At 46.2% G+C, this 17,355-nt stretch overlaps 1 protein-coding gene across 1 annotated transcript in view; it reads left to right on the forward strand.

Moving 5' to 3' along the window:
• Positions 1-17,355, forward strand: part of MERTK (MER proto-oncogene, tyrosine kinase) — a 95,901-nt gene that overhangs the window by 16,189 nt on the left and 62,357 nt on the right. The window contains exon 2 of the mRNA XM_045828689.1: positions 7,954-8,356. Within this exon, the coding sequence (XP_045684645.1) occupies positions 7,954-8,356 (403 nt within the window). The remainder of the gene's footprint in view (positions 1-7,953; positions 8,357-17,355) is intronic.

Genomic DNA, 17,355 nt, shown 5'->3' on the forward strand with positions numbered 1-17,355 from the left:
CTGCAACTTCAGCAGCTGCTGCTCCCTGTATCCTCCTGAGATAGGAGTCTTCAGGAGGACCTACGGGTGTTCCTGCTAGGAGAGGGTGTGCAGGCCAGCACTAGACCAGTTCCCCAGAGCCCAGAGCCTTTTGGCCACAGGTTGGAAGTAGATATTTTCCTCTGGTTTGTGGCTGGTGCTTGCGCTGCTCCAGTGTTGCCATTGCCTGTGCCTTGTCTAAAACACACCTTCCTGGTAATCCCAGCCCTGGTTCCCACATCAGCCAGGACCTGCGCAGTGTGCTGGTGGACTTGTACATCTCATCACCCCCTTCCACCAAGGGACTCTGATCCCGGCAGGGGATCCCACAGGGTAAAGCACTTCCCCTGAGGATATATCTCCATGTGAGGGACTGGGCACACTCTAACTGAAGAGCTGCTGGCCAACCACCAGCCAATACTGCCCCAACCCTCCAGCTATCATGCATGCTCAGCATGCACTCTGCAGACATTTCTGGATTTGGGATGCACAAATTCTTTCATTGTTTTAAAATATATTTCGTACATGCCTATGTTGCAGGCCATGACCACCAGCAACCTCACATTGATACTTCTCTCTCTATCTCCCTCCCTTCCCTCTCTAAAAATAAATAAATAAAATCTTTAAAAAATATATTTCATTAATTATGCTATTATAGTTGTTCCGCTTTTTTTCCTTCCCTTTTAACCCTTCCACCCTGCACCTCCTCTCCCACAAGCATTCCCCCCTTTAGTTCATGTCCATGGGTCGTACATATAAGTTATTTGATTCTCCATTTCCTATACTCTTCTTAACCTCCCCCCATCTATTTTGTACCTACCATTTATGCTTCTTACTCCCTGTACCTTTCCCCCATTCTCCCCCTCCCTCTTCCTGCTGATAACACTCCAGTGATCTCCATTTCTGTGATTCTGTTCCTGCTCTAGTTGTTTGCTTAGTTCAATTTGGGTTTTTGTTTGTTTTTTGTTTTTTTTTTAAGATTTAGTTGTTGATAGTTGTGAGTTTGTTGTTATTTTACTGTTCATAGTTTTGGTCTTCTTTTTCTTCAATAAGTCCCTTTAACATTTCATATAATGAGGGCTTGGTGATGATGAACTCCTTTAACTTGACCTTATCTGGGAAGCACTTTATCTGCCCTTCCATTCTAAATGATAGCTTTGCTGGATAGAGTAATCTTGGATGGAGGTCCTTGCCTTCAAATACCCCTTTCCAGTCCCTTTTTGCCTGCAAGATTTCTTTTGAGAAATCAGCTAATAGTCTTATGGGAACTCCTTTGTAGGTAGCTGTCTCCTTTCTTTTTGCTGCTTTTAAGATTCTCTCCTTATCTTTAATCTTGGGTAATGTAATTATGATGTGCCTTGGTGTGTTCCTCTTTGGGTCCAATTTCTTTTGGACTCTCTGAGCTTCCTGGACTCCCTAGAAGTCTATTTCCTTTGCCAGATTTGGGAAGTTTCTTCATTATGTTTTCAAATAAGTTTTCCGTTTCTTGCTCTTCCTCTTCTCCTTCTGGCACCCCAATGATTCAGATGTTGGAACGTTTAAAGTTGTCACGGAGGTTCCTAAGCCTCTCCTCATTTCTTTTGAATTCTTGTTTCTTTGTTCTGTTCTGGTTGTATGTTTTTTTCTTCCTTCTGCTCTAAATCATTGATTTCAGAACCAGTTTCTTTCCCTTCACTATTGGTCCCCTCTTTATTTTTCTTTATTTCACTTTGCATAGCTTCGCTTTTTCATCTATTGTGCAACCATACTTAACCATTTCTGTGAGTATCCTGATCACCAGTGTTTTGAACTGTGCATCTGATAGGTTGGCTATATCTTCATTGCTTAATTCTATTTTTGGAGCTTTGATCTGTTCCTTCATTTGGGCCATATTTCTTTGTCTGGGTATGTTCTTTGCCTGTTATGTTGTAAGGGGCAGAGCCTTAGGGGCATTCACCAAGGTGGGGTAACCCATGCCTGAGAGGAAGCAATGCCACTTGCTCGCCTCTCACTGGCTTTCCGTCACTTCCCCCACTACCCACAAGCAAACTGGGCTCTTCTGGTGCTGATTCCCAGGTAAGTGGGTTTGTGTACATTCTAGGACCCTGTGGGTCTCTCCAGTGAACTCTCTTGTGATGAAGGCAGTTTTTCCCACTGCTGCAACCCCCACAGCCTTTTATAGCCAGAGGTTTTTAGGCTTTATTTCCCCACACTTGAACCCTGAGTAGCACAGTCTGTCTCACTCTCCAGTTGTTCCTCCTAGTTTATCCACACACAAACGTAGAGCTGCCCAGTCCTCCAGCCACCACCTTGCCATGTGTCCTCTTCACCCCACTCCCCATCTCCCCCCCCCATACCATCCTAATGAATGTTTCTTCTTAAATTCCTTTGTTGTTAGATTTCCATATAGTTAGGTTCTCTGGCATTTCTGGTTATTTTTCACTTTTAAATTTGTTGTTGTCCTTCTTTGGTTGTGCAGGGAGACAAAGCATATCTATCTCTGCCTCCATCTTGGCTGGAAGTCTCTAGGATGTGCAAGTTCATCACTCAGAAAAAAGCTTCTTTACTAGCAGCCCCTAACTGACCAGTCTTGAGTCTAAGTGACTAAGATCCCTAAACATCTGACCCACTGTGGCTGCTTGTGGTTGGCAGAAGCAATGCTGCTTCAGAGGCAGTCCCACCACACTGCCTCTCCCAATGCAGCAGTGTTCTTGCCTGGACCACCTTTTTTCCCTGCTGGCACACTGTTCAGCACAGTGCCCACATCACACCCATTTATTGCATAGGTGTTCACTGCATGTCAACTCCATTCCCTTCACCATATTGAATTCACAGGATGCTACCTCCAGACTTCAAGAAAGCTACAGACAAATTTGTTCAGGAGAACAAGGCAAAGTCACATGAATCAATGGGTAGTATGCCTGACCTATTTCTTTGTTGGATGAATACACATTTGCTACTCATACCTGATGGGTCTGCTCTGTGCTGGGCAGAAAAAGTGTTTGCCATAGTGTCTCTCCAGGGCTGGATGGGTGTGGCCCCCTATAGTTGACCTCCAGCTGCTGGAACACCTGGGCAGCTTCTCTTGGAACTGAGTGGGAAGCCACTTATCCAAGGTCACTCATAAGGTTAAACTTCTCACTTTAGCCACTAGCCCAGCCACATAAGGAAATAACCTAAGAGAAGGTGCTTTGCAGAAAGGGGCACATATTCTCATGAAGTCTCTGGATTTTCGCACATCTCACACTGGCTAATCATTGTCTCTGCAATGGTGATTGTAGAGCAAGCTGGGCCCCCACATTCGCTGTTGTGACCCTGAAGATGAGTTAATGAGAACAGGTTAATAATGAAAGTGGAAAGTTTTAAATTTTTTGGTGTGACCTTCCCCTACATCACTTTCCGCAGAGTAATTTTAAAGTAATCCACTTTGGGAGGAAAAAAAAAAACAGGAAAGACATCATACAACTGAAGTAGTAAGAACAGTGAAAAATTGGCAGCTTACGATGAAATTCTTAATGGATCATTGCCCTTGGGTTCAAAGCTTTGGAATGACTTTCATTTTGCCTTTTTGCACATGATCCACACTCACTCAGCTCTCAAGCACCATTCATGCAGGCCACCATGTGAATGGCAATACCCTACTCCCCAACACAAAATTCCAGAGGGAGCCTCACCAACCCTGTGGACTGCAGCCCCCACCCTACACATCAGCAGTTCTTGAGGACTGCACCGTGGCAGGTTTTCACTGATTCATAATAAAATGAGAAAACAGTATAAACAATAGCCAAGATTGACCAAGTGCTTACTATGACCCAAACATAACAATACTTTTTTTCTTCTAATGGCTGTCTTGGGCAGCACTGTTATTCCATCTCCATTTTTTAAAAAGAATTTATTTATTTTTACAGAGAGGGGAAGAGAGGGAGAGAAACATCAATGTATGGTTGCCTCTCACGGGCCCCCTACTGGGGAACTGGCCTGCAACTGAAGAATGTGCCCTGACTGGGAATCAAAGCAGTGACCCTTTATCCATCCCCATTTTCACCGTAAGGAGACTGAACCTCAAACAGCCTCACACCCTGCATTCTTCAAGCAGCAGGCAGGATAAAGATGCTGAGTGACCACTCCGGGGAACTGCCCTGTGCTTCGAGACTATGACCCTCCTCAGTATTTGGGTCAGACCGACTTTCTTGTGTGAAATGGTGGTGATGGAGAGAATGGTGACGTGGTCAGCCTCTTCTGCTGCCTGTGTCCTTCACCCTTTTTGGCTGCTCCTGAATTTGGGTCTTTGGTATCTTCCTGGTGGGTTTCCCCACTTCCAGGCCTCCTTCTGCCTGGTGCTCTGGTCCAGCACAGCTCCTCCCCTCCCGTGCACAGATACCTTCAGAAATCCTGCTGCTTCTCCCGGGATTCAGGGCTCACAGCGGTACCACTTGACAGCGAAATTGGTGTTCCCAGACCATTAAGACCTCTTCTTTCTCTCCATTTTCCTGCCACCTCTGCCCCCCGAAACCCTGTGCATCCCTGCCTTCTCCCCATTTATGCCTTTACTTACTCATACAACACACCTATTTTGAGCACCTGTTTGAACTGGCTATGGCGTGTGTGTGAGGGCTCAGGGGGGCTCTCAGTGGGTCCAGCAGGGAGAAGGAACTGAATGAGTGATCAAAGGTGGGGGCCCAGCACCCACCTGGGAGGGCTGACCAGTTGCTATGGGGAGGGATCAGGGAGCCATGTCCTTTCCTGTTTAATCCTGGGATCCTCTGCTCCTCTCTCCTGGGCAGGTACCTTTGTGACCCCAATAGACTATCACAGTAACTCTGAGTCCCAGGAGGTGTTATATAAATGTTTGTTGGCAATTAAGTCATTTTACTGACTTCTGGCAGATGACCTCGTGGAGACCAGTTATCTTTTCTGCGGTGCACAGTGATTATGGGGTGGGTGTGGCTGCCTCCCACCTCCAGTGACGTCATCTGCATGGGCGAGGCCCTGCCATCAGTTTGCTTAGTGAGCTCTGCTCATAGAAAACGAGGGTTATACCCCAAACTGTAATCAGAGGTTAAATTGCAGGGTTGGGATTACAAAACAGGTTTCTATTTTATATTGTCTATGTATGCTTCTATAAATATTTGAATTCTTCACAACAGACTGTGTGACATTTGTAATAAGAAAGGTCAAGTGTTTTTAAGTAAATTGAACAAACCAAAAAAAGTATTGTTTGCTTTCCTCAATCTACTTAATGCCTTCTATGAAAGTTTCATATATTTAAAGAAAAAAATAGTAATTTGAGCAAAACCTGGCTCGCTGGAGCTCAGTGAGTTGGAGGGACTGGAGGTAAGTTTGCAGTGTAAGGGGCAGAGGTGGGCTGGGAGGACTTCAAAGACTGAAGAAAAAGAGTGTGCAGGGCATAGGTAAACAGCTAGAGCCTTCATTACTGCAGAAAGCACCTCAAATCAGAGCAAGGTGGGGGCTGGAAGGGCCCCAGGCACTGGGCTTCTCCTCCTCCTACTGGAAGCACAGGCCCACACTCACATGTCAGGCTTGCCTGGGGAGTTGAGTCACCCTGATCTCCTGGCCCTGGGATAAATGGACACCCCAGCCCCGGCACACTCACCTGTCTGCATGACTGGTCAAGGCTGTCCCACACAACCCTCCACCAAAGCATGCAGAGGGCCCTGTACCCCACAGCCCCTGAAACTTCAGTGTAAGGACAGGCAGTGAGTGTTCCCTAGTTCCTTCCAGTGAAATCTCTTCTCTTCCACCCTGATCTTTATCCTGAGACGTTCCCAAATGCAGCAGCCAGGGGAGTAGACCTGGCATGGGAGAAAGTCATGTGGATATGGCTCAGTGACTGGAACTATGGCCTTCAGCTGAGGCGTGTTTGCAGTCCAGAGAGACTTGGCAGGGAGGAGGCCGGAGGAGTACATTCTCAGGTCCCTCCTTCTGCCCCCAGGTCTCCTGCTTGTAGCTCAATTAACCAAATAAGTGCTTAGCTGGATACTTACACTAAAAATTACGTGCCGTTGATCTGAAATTCAAGTTTAAGTGGGTGTCATGCATTCTTTTTTTAAATTATTTCTTTTTTTCTTGTGTTTTTTTATTTTTATAGAATTGATTAGGGTGACATTGGTTAATAAAATTATATAGGTTTCAAGTATACACTTCTATAATACATCATCTGTATGTTGTATTGTTTGTTCATCTCCCAAAGTCAAGTCTGGCATTGCACATTCTTACTAAATCTGGAACAACCCTAAGTAGAGACCACTCCACTCTGCACACACGCACTCAGGAGCTCAGGAGGGTGTGATATCTTGAACATGACAGGAGGCACAGCCCTCGAGCAGGGATCAGGGCCTTGGTGTACTTCAGTCACTGCCTATAGAATGCCAGTCCTGTGTTTCTCCTACCTGCCTGTTTCAGCAGAATTATGGTCAGTGTGTTTGAATATGTAGCAACCAGCATAGAATGTATGTTCCAAAAACACCATTAAAAGAACAAAAAGTACAACTATTATGAGGCTATAATTTTAGAAATAGTTATGAGCCATATGAAATGAAAATTTCTCTAGGTCCATTCCAGCTGGCAAGCATTTTGCTAGAAGCCCCAAGTCATTCTGTAGCTGGTGACATGAGGATACATTGAACCCCCCTCCCTGCCAGCATACCTAGGGATGGGTCTCTCTGTGACCAGTAGAAGCCTTCCAAGGCTGCTGGCCAGATTTGTGGCACAGTCTTGTGACCAGGCAGATAGAAAGTGATCTCCGGTGCAGTCACCTTCCTGCCATACTCTTGAGGCTATGAAGTGTTAGCATGGGCAGCTAGGAGATAATAAAAGAGAAAGATAAACTGTTGGGGCCTGATTCAGTCTGGAAGTCACAGCTTCAGACACCCCAGGGAACGACTGCATCCCCACCAAGGGGATTGGCATCCCTCTACCCCCCAACACCCTCATCGTAGGGAGGAGGGACCAGCCTTTCAGTGTCAACCTAGGAGCATGCACAGGAGGTGCCAAGATGGTGGCCATGAAGGGGAGGTGCCTAATCTGGGAAGAGAATCAGATTAGATGAGGGCATGAAACCCTCACATCCAGAAGATCTAGGAAAGAAATTGGATAGAGGGAGGACTCAAGAGAATCCTGGGAAGAACCAGGAATGAGATTGGTTACTTTAGTAGAAATCTTATCCCTTCCCAAGCCCAAGGAAATACAATCAAAGCTTAACAAAGGACCCTCTCAGGGGGCACACATTGCCCCATTTGCTCACCTGTTTGCTGTATTCCCTCTCCGTAGCTGCACGCTCCAAGTGCAGGTCCATTGCAGCCACGTGGGCCCAGCCAGCTGCAAACGGAGACTAAGCTAGCCAGCTCCAATAAATCTTACCCCTACCCCTCATTCTCCCATGCATGCATCCCTGAAATGCTCTTCTTGCAACTTCATGGAAGAACCCCAATTTCCACTGGCAACAGAAGGACTTGGGGATGACTCACTCACAAAAAAAAATGTCTTTGATGGGGGTGTATGGTTCAGAAGAAGTTACTCCAAAATGTGCCTGTGGCATGTGGATTAAAGACAACTTTAGTCTCTTCCAGGCTCAAGGGTCACTGTGCCCCTCTCAACTGCCTAGAAGAACTTGTATTAGAAGCCTAACCCATAATAAGAGATTATCAGCCATAACCTCTTTTAACTTATCTGTAGGGAAGGACAAACTTCTGTTTACCAAGCAGACACTCTTCTTATCGTCCCACCCTTTGAAGCCCCCAAGGCCCCTTTCCTTGTCCTTTGCTCAGGAAGTCTTTTATATCCACATTCACTTTCTGTCTCTGAACCTCCTGCATGTGCGTTCCTAGGGCAGTGAGGGTGCCCCACTTCTCCCTCATCGGAGCCTCATAAGTTGAGAGCCTACTTGGAGAACTCCAGTATATTTAAAAGGCTAAAAGTCGCTGTTCTGTTTTGCAGCTCTGGCCGAGGAGAGGAAAGAATCCATGCCCAGCCTGCCATCCCCAGGAGACCTGGCTGACATTGTGCCACCTGCCTTTCCCCCCACCAATGGGACCCAGCCTTTTATGGTGCTGCCAGTAGTTCTCCCTGGAAGATCCCACACAGGAAACGCAGCCCTTCCCAGCGTGACCTCAGCCGGCTCCAAGCTCATACCACCTCTTGCATTTGATCACACAGTTAGCCATATAATACTTTCTGAACACAAAGATGTCAAGTTTAACTGTTCAATCAGCATACCTAACACGTACCAGGACACCCATATTTCTTGGTGGAAAGATGGGAAGGAGCTGCTTGGGGCACATCATGCAGTGACTCACTTTTATCCAGATGAGGAAGCCACAGCAGTGATTGCGTCCTTCAGGTACGTGTTTCCCCTCTCTTTCAACATTCTGAGGTTGATGGTTCTAAAACAAAGGCCTCCTCAGTACAGAACAGCCTCTGCTCTGTGTTTGCAGCTCCACAGGTCCATGCAGAATGTAGACTAGTATCAGAGAGTCTGCATGGAAGATCTCTTTCCAGTTGGTTGTAGCCCCCCTGGGTATAATGAGCTCTTGGGCCTGGTGTGAGAGTGACCTGGTGCTGAGCTGGGAATGTGTCCTTCCAGGTGAAGCATCCCAGGGGGCACTGGCCATCAGCCCAGCGACTGGGAGGCAGCTCTCAGCAAAATGGGAGCTGGTGCTCCTATGGCTGGTAGGCCCACAGATCAGTGATTTCTTGGCAAAGGGAACATTTTTGTGGTTTGTTTTCTGTGTAGTTGAGGGCTTTTTGATGGTTCCCATCACTAAAGCTGAGAGGACCTTGCTTTCTTAGTCGATTTTCTCTGTGAAGATGTGAAGTGGTCAGTTGGGTTTCCTGTACCCTGTGGGTTTCTTGAACCCTAAGCAGCTGGTGTTTGACACACCCATGCCCACAGCTGCCCTGTAAGGTCTGACACCTGCTGCTTCTGGTGGCCCCCAATGGAATCATACATGACAAAGTAGCAAAACATCTGTAGAAAACAAGGACACAATTTCTTAAGTCAAACCACCAGCTGGAAAAGTTACCAGTGGCCACAGATCACTGACACTGTAACCTGCTTCATACTCAGGAGACTTTCTTTCAGCTCACTTTAGACAAGACTTTTCACACCAGTAACCAGAGGCAAGCCACCAGCACCATTTGGTCTGTGACAGGTAGACAGGACACATATCAGTGCATCTTTGCATTTCTTTTAAAATTGTTTTATATTTTTCATTTTTTAATCATGGTGACATATATGTAAGTAAACTTTACCACTTTAACCCTTTCCAAGCATGCAGTTCAGTGGCATTGAGCACATTCACATGTGGTGCGGCCATCGCCACCGTCATCTCCGAGCATTTCCATTCTTCGGAACAGAAACTCCTCACTCGGGAAGCACTAACTCCCCATCCCTCTCCCCCACCTCCTGTAGCCTCCGTTCTATATTCCTTTTCTGTGAATTTCTCCTCTCTAGGAACCTCATATAAGTGAAAATGTACAATAGTTGTCCTTTTTGTATTTCTTTTAAGAAGGCTTTAGAGCTTACCTGCTACATAAGAGCCATTTCTGAGCCACCTAGCCCAGGTAGGACAGGTCCTAGGGACACAGAGGCACTGCTTGTCCCTTGAGGACATTCTGGGGCCAGCACAGGCAAGGCTGCCATGGCGTGACAGGCTCTGCAGCTGCTTGCCCTGTGGTCTGTCCAGGTGGCTCCTGTGTAGACGCCATGGCCGATCTGTATACATCCTGTGGCTCCACCTGGTTCAGATGTTTGTACTTGGCCAAAATTTTAGGGGATTTTTATACCTTTTTGAAAGCAGTGCATTCATGTAGTAGAATATTTTAACTCTTCAAAACTTCTCTCTCCCACTCAACCTCCAACCCTTTGCCCATGGGGAGCTGAAGTCACCCATTCCTCGGGCATCTTCCCAGAGGTTCAGTGCTTGGGCTGAGTGTGTGCCAGGCCCCAGCGTGTGGACTAAGCTAATAGAGCGTTCCTCGCAGCTGTGGTGACTCAGTACCCGTGGCTCACATCGTTGGGGCTGTATGAATGCTGCTTTCAGCTGAATCATGTCATAGATGGTAATCACATTTATTTCTTAGCATTTTTATTTCCCTGAAGTAAATATTGTTTCCTTGCTCGCTAGTTTGCTTAATTTTCTAAGCATCAATCACTTAGAAAATCACTTCTCAGTCACTTCTCTGAACTCTACATGAAAATAGGCATTTCTCCTCAAAGTCACAAAATGATCAGCCTGAGTTTTTCTCTGGCAACGCCTGTCCGAAAGCCATCCCCTCTCCTGCTGTGGTCTGGGGCCCAGCTGAGCCATCTTTGTGCTCCTCACGGGGACCCTCAGTCCTCCTGACTCCCAGCTGCTGCTCCCAGGAGCCCAGGCCCCTTCTTGGCATTCACTCCCTCGCTTGGCATTGAACCCATCCTCACTGGCATCCTGGGGCTTGCATCTCTGAAAACACCATTTTGTTTCTTAGCCTCACCTTTAGGGAATTTGGTGTGATACAGAATAATTTCCTGCTGTCACTTGGAGGTCATCAATATACTTCCTTTTCACTCTCAAATTTGTTCTTGCTACTTTGGTTCATGGGTAAATGACCTGCTTCTCTTTCCTCCGGAAGCTTTGGGATCTCCACTTTGCCTCGGGCTTGTGACATTCCCTGGTGAAGCCCCTGAGTAGGTCTTTTCTCTCCCACTGTGCTGCCCACTGAGGGGCCTGCTGAGGGCTGGCCCAGATTTCCAGGACTGGGCGTTTTCTTGAATCATGCCCCCGCTTTCTGTGTTCTCGCTGGGACAGTTCCTGGCTGTTGGAACGTGCACATTGCTGTTGTGAGCCCAGAGCCTTTCCTGCTGAGTCTGCATGGAGACTGCCGCTGTTGCTGCTGCAGGCAGGGAGGGCCCCGGGGACACCACTCCTTCTTGCCTCCAGCCCACCCTCCCCTGCCTTCAGCTTGGGAGCCTTTCCTCAATGTGTGGAAATAACACTTAGGGTTCTTTGTGAAAAACCTGGCCTTTGCTGTAGGGCAAGGATGCCACGGATGTGGACTTGCTAACTGATGCACACAGTCCTTCTCTTACCCCTAAGCTCTTCCTGACACGGATGTGTCAGCATAAGAACTGTCCAAATCTGTAGAGAATTTTCTTTTACTTTAAATAATGTTTTATTTTTTAATTACAGTTGATATTCAGTATTACATTAGTTTCAGGTCTACAACCCAGTGACCAGTCATTATGTAAGTACGTGATCACCCTGATAAATCTAGTACCTGTATGATGCCATACGTAATTATTATAACATTATGGACTATATTCCTGATTCTGTACTACATCCCCGTGACTATTTTGTAACAGCCAATTTGAACTTCTTCATCTGCTCACCTTTTTCACTCATCCCCCTGAGGCCCCTCCCATCTGACAACATCAAAATGATTTCCGTGTCTATGAGTCTGTTCTTGTTCTGCTTGTCCATTTATTTTCATTACGACTTTACATATAAGTTAAATTATATGGCATTTGTCTTTCTCTGTCTGATATATTTCCCTCAGTACAATACCCTCTAGGTTTATTTATATCATTGCGGATGGCAAGGTTTCATTCTTTTTCATGGCTGAGGCATAATCCATTGTGCACATGCACCATTTCTCTATCCATTCATCTACTGATGACACAGGTCGCTTCCATAGTTTGTCTATTTGTAAATAATGCTGCAATGAACATATGGATGTATGTCTTTTGATTTAGCATCTTTTTGATTTGGTGTCTTGGGTTTCTTCAGATAAATACCCAGAAGTGGAATTACTAAGTCCTTCTTTGTTTCTTGTTACATAGCCTTTGTTTTAAATTATATATTCTTTGTCTGGTATAAATATTGCTACCACACGTTTTTGTTTGTTTCCATTTTCATGAAATATCTTTTCCCACCCCTCTACTTTCAGTCTCTGTGCGCCCTTCAATATGAAGTAAGACTCTTGTTATCCTTCCAGTCACTGTATGTCTTTCATTAGAGCATTCAACCCATTTGCATTTAAAGTGTTATGATTATTGATAGATGTGTATTTATTGCCATTTTATTATTCATATTTTAATCATTTGTTTACTTCTTCTTCTTAAAGAAGGCCCTTTGACATTTCTTGTAATACTGGTTTGGTTGTGATGAACTCCTTTAGCTTATTCTTATCTAGGAGGCTCTTTGTCCTTTGATTCTAAATGACAGCTTTTAGAGTAGAGCAGTCTTGGTTGTAGGTCCTTGCTTTTCAACACTTTGAATAGTTCACATCAATCCTTTTTGGCCTGCAAAGTTTCTGTTAAAAAAAATAGCTGACAGTCATTTGAAAACTCCCTTGTGGGTAACTGCTTTTGTCTTGCTGCTTCCAGATTCTTTGTCTTTAACCTTTTGAGTTTTAATTATGATGTGTGTTGGTGTGGGACTTTTTGGGTTCATACTTTTTGGGACTCTCTGTGCTTCCTGGACTTGTATGTCTGTTTCCTTCACCAGGTTAGGGAAGTTTTCTGTCATTATTTTTTCAAATAGGTTTTCAATTCCTTGCTTTCTCTCTGTCCCTTCTGGCACCCCCACGATGTGAATGTTGGTATGTTTGGGGTTGTCCCAGAGGCTTCTTATACTATCTTAATTTTGGGGATTCCTTTTTGTTTTTACTGTTCTGATTGGGTGTTTTCTGCTTTCTTATCTTCCAAAGTGCTGATTTGGTCCTCTGTTTCATCTACTCTACTGTTGGTTCCCTATAATGTATTCATTTCAGTTACTGTATTCTTCATTTCTGACTGGTTCTTTTTTATGTTTTTTTATGTTCTTTTTTTTTATGCTGTTGAAGTTCTCATTAAGTACCTTGAACACTCTTATAACCATCGTTTTGAACTCTGTGTCCGTTAGTTTGCTTGCTTCCATTTCATTTAGTTCTATTTATGGAGCTTTCTCTTTTATTTGGGGCCTGTTTCTTTGTCTCCTCATTTTGGCTGCTTCCCTGTGTTTGTTTCTGTGTATTAGGTAGAGCTAGTAGATCTCCTGGTTTTAGTAGAGTGGCCTTATGCAAAAGGTGTCCTGTAGGGCCCAATGGCCAACCTCCAAAGTAACTTGAGGCAGGGCTGCAGGTGGGCCCTTCCTTCCCCCACCCCCAGAGGCTATGTGCACCCTTTTTTATACTTGAGCCTTCATTACTGTTGGCATATCGCTACTACGGATTCACCACCAGGTCTATTGGCTATGAGGACTGGCTGGAACTACAGTGGAGGAGTGCTGTGTAGGGGCTAACCTCACAGAACAGGATATGCTTCAGTGGGGCTTTGGTGCCTGCCAAGTCCCCCCTCTTGAGTGAGTCACTTGGAGAGGTGGTCGAGTGGTAGTCCTGCATGGTCTGAGGTCCACCAGTTACAGTGGCTCTGAGACATCCCAGAAGTGCAAACCAAGGTCAGCCACTGCCTGTGCCCTACCCACGGCCACCTGGCAAAATCTACAAAGCTATCTGCAAATGGCTGCTCCTTGTGCTGGGCTTCAAGGTGCCCTGGAGAGGCCAAGCTGCAAACTTCCTGGCTGCCACTGGTGCTGGGCCTGGGGCCTCTTAGCAAGAGATATGGGATATGCTGAGGCCAGATGCTGCTTGCTTGAGAGAGTTTGGGAATGTCCAAAGCATGAGTCACACAAGGCCATTGGTATGGAAAAGCCACTAGAAATGGCTTATGTGGGCCCCATGTTGGATGGGGTGAGGTCTCAGGAAATCACCAGGGTGGGGAGAACAGTGTTAGCTAGGTTGAAGGAGACTTATACTTGACACCTGCCTCATGAATCTGTGCGGGGAGGGCCCAGAAAAGGAGCAATGGCCTCTGCCAGCACTTCTGTCTGGGAGCAAGCTATCTCTTCACCTTTTGCCCTGATGCCAGACACTTCCATTCTTCCCAATAGTTCCTGCTGCCCCAGCACTGAGATCAGAGCACATGAGTACTAGTAAATCCATGCACAGGCCCATTAAGAGGAAAGTTTGGGGCTGCAGAATCCTTGCATCTCACTCAGCCACAATTCCTGCTGGTCTTTAGAGGGTATGGGGACTTCTTCTCCTGCCGCGGGAACCCTGTGCTGGCAAGCCTGGTGTGGGGCTGGGGTGCCTCACTCCTCAGGGGGTGGACCTCCACATCCAAGATATCCCTCCTGGTTTTTATCTGCCATGTGTGTGTGGGGCCTGCCCGTTTCATGTCTCTTCCCCTCCTACCTGTCTCCCTGGCCGCTTCTTTATATCCTTAGTTGTAGGACTTATGTTATGTTCAGCTAGATATCAGGTGGTCTGAATGATAACCATTCTGTAGTTTAGTTGTAATTTTGATTGTGGGAGGATTCAAGTGCTTCATTTACCTACACCAGCCATCTTTACCAGAACTCTGAGAATTTTTATAAGAATTTATTTGAGGCAAACAGGTGACATAAACTTGGGAGCAAGATCTCAAATGCTCCCAAGAATAACAATTTTACAGCTTCTTTTAGGCATTTGAAATTAAGGAGGCAAAGGAGGGAAGATTACGTGAAGGACAGGGAAATCAAGGAGGGGATGGGATTATGGGATAATTAGCAAGACTATGTGCTATCTTGAGGGTGGTCACAGTTTATTTCTAAGGTGTGTTAACCTGGATGCACAGAAACAATACACAATGCTTTTTGAAGGCAAAGATAAACCTTCTACTAAAAGTTATATACCTGGCACATGCCTACCAACCATGACCAGCTGGTTAAGAATTTAGAATCAGATCATCCTATAAAGTTACTTTCCACAGACCCCCTTTTTCGTCTACAAATGACTGAAGACAGTTTGGTCACATTCCCTCTGTCCCCTTTTCTAGTCCTGACCTGAATTTTCCTTGCTGGTTGGCTGAAAGTCCTCCTGGGCGTTCTGTGCAGTCTGACTTCTGTGTCCCAGGGTGTGCTGCCTGGTGGTTACTTGGGTGTGTTCTGCATCCCCCTCAGGTGCCTTCCTGGGGTCCTGCACTACATCCCTCTCTGGCTGTCACTTTCTTCCTGGTTGCTGGCTCTTCGTGGCATCTGGCAAGCCTGCTGCCACACTGGGGTCCCAAGGCATGGGTGTCCTCAGCCTATCAGATCTTGTCCTCCACTCCATGGAATCCCAGGTCTTGCCTGAAAAAAGTGACACATCTTGTAAAGTGAACTTGTGAACCATGTGGAAAGAACTCCCTCTGCAGTAGCTATGAACCTTGGTTTCCCTTGGAAATGCAAAGAAGACTAGACTGACCAGTCAGCTGGGGAGAGTTTTTAGGAGCTGCTAAAACCAGGATGCACCATCCAGCCCCTTAACTTACTTACTATGGGCAGGACACCACGGCAGACACGTTTCTCTCCCTCTTTCTCCAGCTCCTTCCTGTCACCATGACATCCAGGGAGATACCAGGGGAGGGTCAGCCCCTTATGTGGAGATACTTGTCCTGTGAGGTCTCTTTCTGTCTTGTCTGTTTTCCTGGTGACCTCTGGACATTGTGACATTCAGCTCCTGCCCTAAAACATGGAGAGATCTGGTCTTTCCTTCACTCTGGGTCCTCTCCACATTCAACATTCATTCATCAGGTGTGTTCAAGAATTAATTTTCTCCTACACAGCATGAAAGGAAAGGGGAAGTCAGAGTATCCTGTCAGTGGGGTGCCACTCACATTGGCCCATCAGGAAATGCAGGTGACAGGTGACAGTCACATACTTGGGTCCTGGGAGCAATATGGAGGTGATGTTAACCCAAGCAGCCTGGTCCCCTGCTTCGGACTGACACCACACTGGACATGGAATTTAGTTGCTATGTTTAGCATAGGCCAATGGGGATTTGCAAAATGATGTTGTTGGAGGGAAGTTGTATTTAAAATGTCCAGTATATGTTCTGAAAACCATGTGTTTGACCCAAGGCAGCCGTGGCCCCTCAAGCCCTAGGGGCCTCACTGCCTTGATGGCGCCATGTTACCCTCTGTCGGCTGCCAAATGTTGCCAAGGTTGGTGGGGCCCCCTTGACCTTGTCAGCTTCCTCTTCTCTTTTGAACCTTAAGCCTCAGCCCCTGACCAGTTGAAGGGTGGCTTTTATTTTGCTTTGGATAAATAAGTTGCATCAGGTGTAAACTGCTAAGTATGTGGACCCCTCCATGTTTTCCTTTTCTCTTTTTCTCCCCCAGCCACAGTCTTTGCTGTGTCTGATGAGCAGAGGGTGAGTAGAGCACCCTCTGTGGAAGAACATCTGAGAGCATTTCACAGTGTCCCTCCTCCCCTCACCCTTCCCACTGCCCACAAACTGTAGGGTTCACCTATGTTGTGTAGTTCTTGTTTGTAAACACACTGGAAAGGTGGAAAGCAGGATTCTTAGCCTTTTAGAGCCAAGGCCATCTTTTACTCTCAGATATATTATAACATAGTGTCCATGCTATAATACAAGAAAAACAAAAAAAATGTTGCTTTATAATAAAAGAATATGAATGTGAACTTGTTAAAGTGGGGCGTGGCCACACCAGCGATACAGAGACTTGCACCCTGCCCCCTGTAACGCTCCCCTCCATGTGGCTGTTGCAGATACAGCCGTCTGATGTCAGTGATGCCTTTTCCAAATGGTGACCTAGTCCCCGCTAAGTCCAAACAGGCCAAAGGGCCAGTGCCGGCCCACCCCCTCACCCCCCTCCCTTTTCATGATAATTGCTCTTCTGAGAAATGAGGTGAATGTTAAAACGAGGCAAGATTCTGTATGTGTATATATAATGAAATGTGTTCTGATCACAGAGGGTCATTTGGGATATGGAACAGTTGCCCCTGGCCCCCAAAAGCCATGGCGAACACCCAAACAACACTTCAGATTTGCAAAATGCCTTGAAGGGCCAGCACTCCAACTGGAGTCTACCATAGAAGTCAAGACCAGTAACATAGGGATTAGAGTCATTTGTTGTCAAGAACTGGCCACCATGACTCTGGATGCTGGCACATCTGAAATCTGCAGGATGTCAGCTGGATGCCCATGGAAGCATCACTACTGCGGTTTTGGGTCCCAAGGCTGTTTGGAGGCTGAATTCCTCTTTTTCAGAGGACCTCCGTCTCTGTTCATAGGCCTTCGACTGACTGGATAAGGCCCACCCCCATTATGGAGGGTCATCTGCTTTAGTTGGAATCTGATGATTTCAATTTAATCTCATCGGAAAGCTACCTTCCCAGAATCATCTAAAGTGGTGTTAGACAAAATGTCTAGGCACCATGACCTAGCCATGTCTATATGTAAGGTTAACATCACAGCATATGTCATAGAAGTTGAAGAATGTTGTTTCTGTATTGGAGCTCGAAGGGTAGTGACTGTAAATGTCTTCATGTGTTTTCT

Source organism: Phyllostomus hastatus, unplaced genomic scaffold, assembly GCF_019186645.2.
Source record: "Phyllostomus hastatus isolate PE091 unplaced genomic scaffold, TTU_PhHast_1.1 phas_scaffold_78, whole genome shotgun sequence".
Lineage (NCBI taxonomy): Eukaryota > Metazoa > Chordata > Mammalia > Chiroptera > Phyllostomidae > Phyllostomus > Phyllostomus hastatus.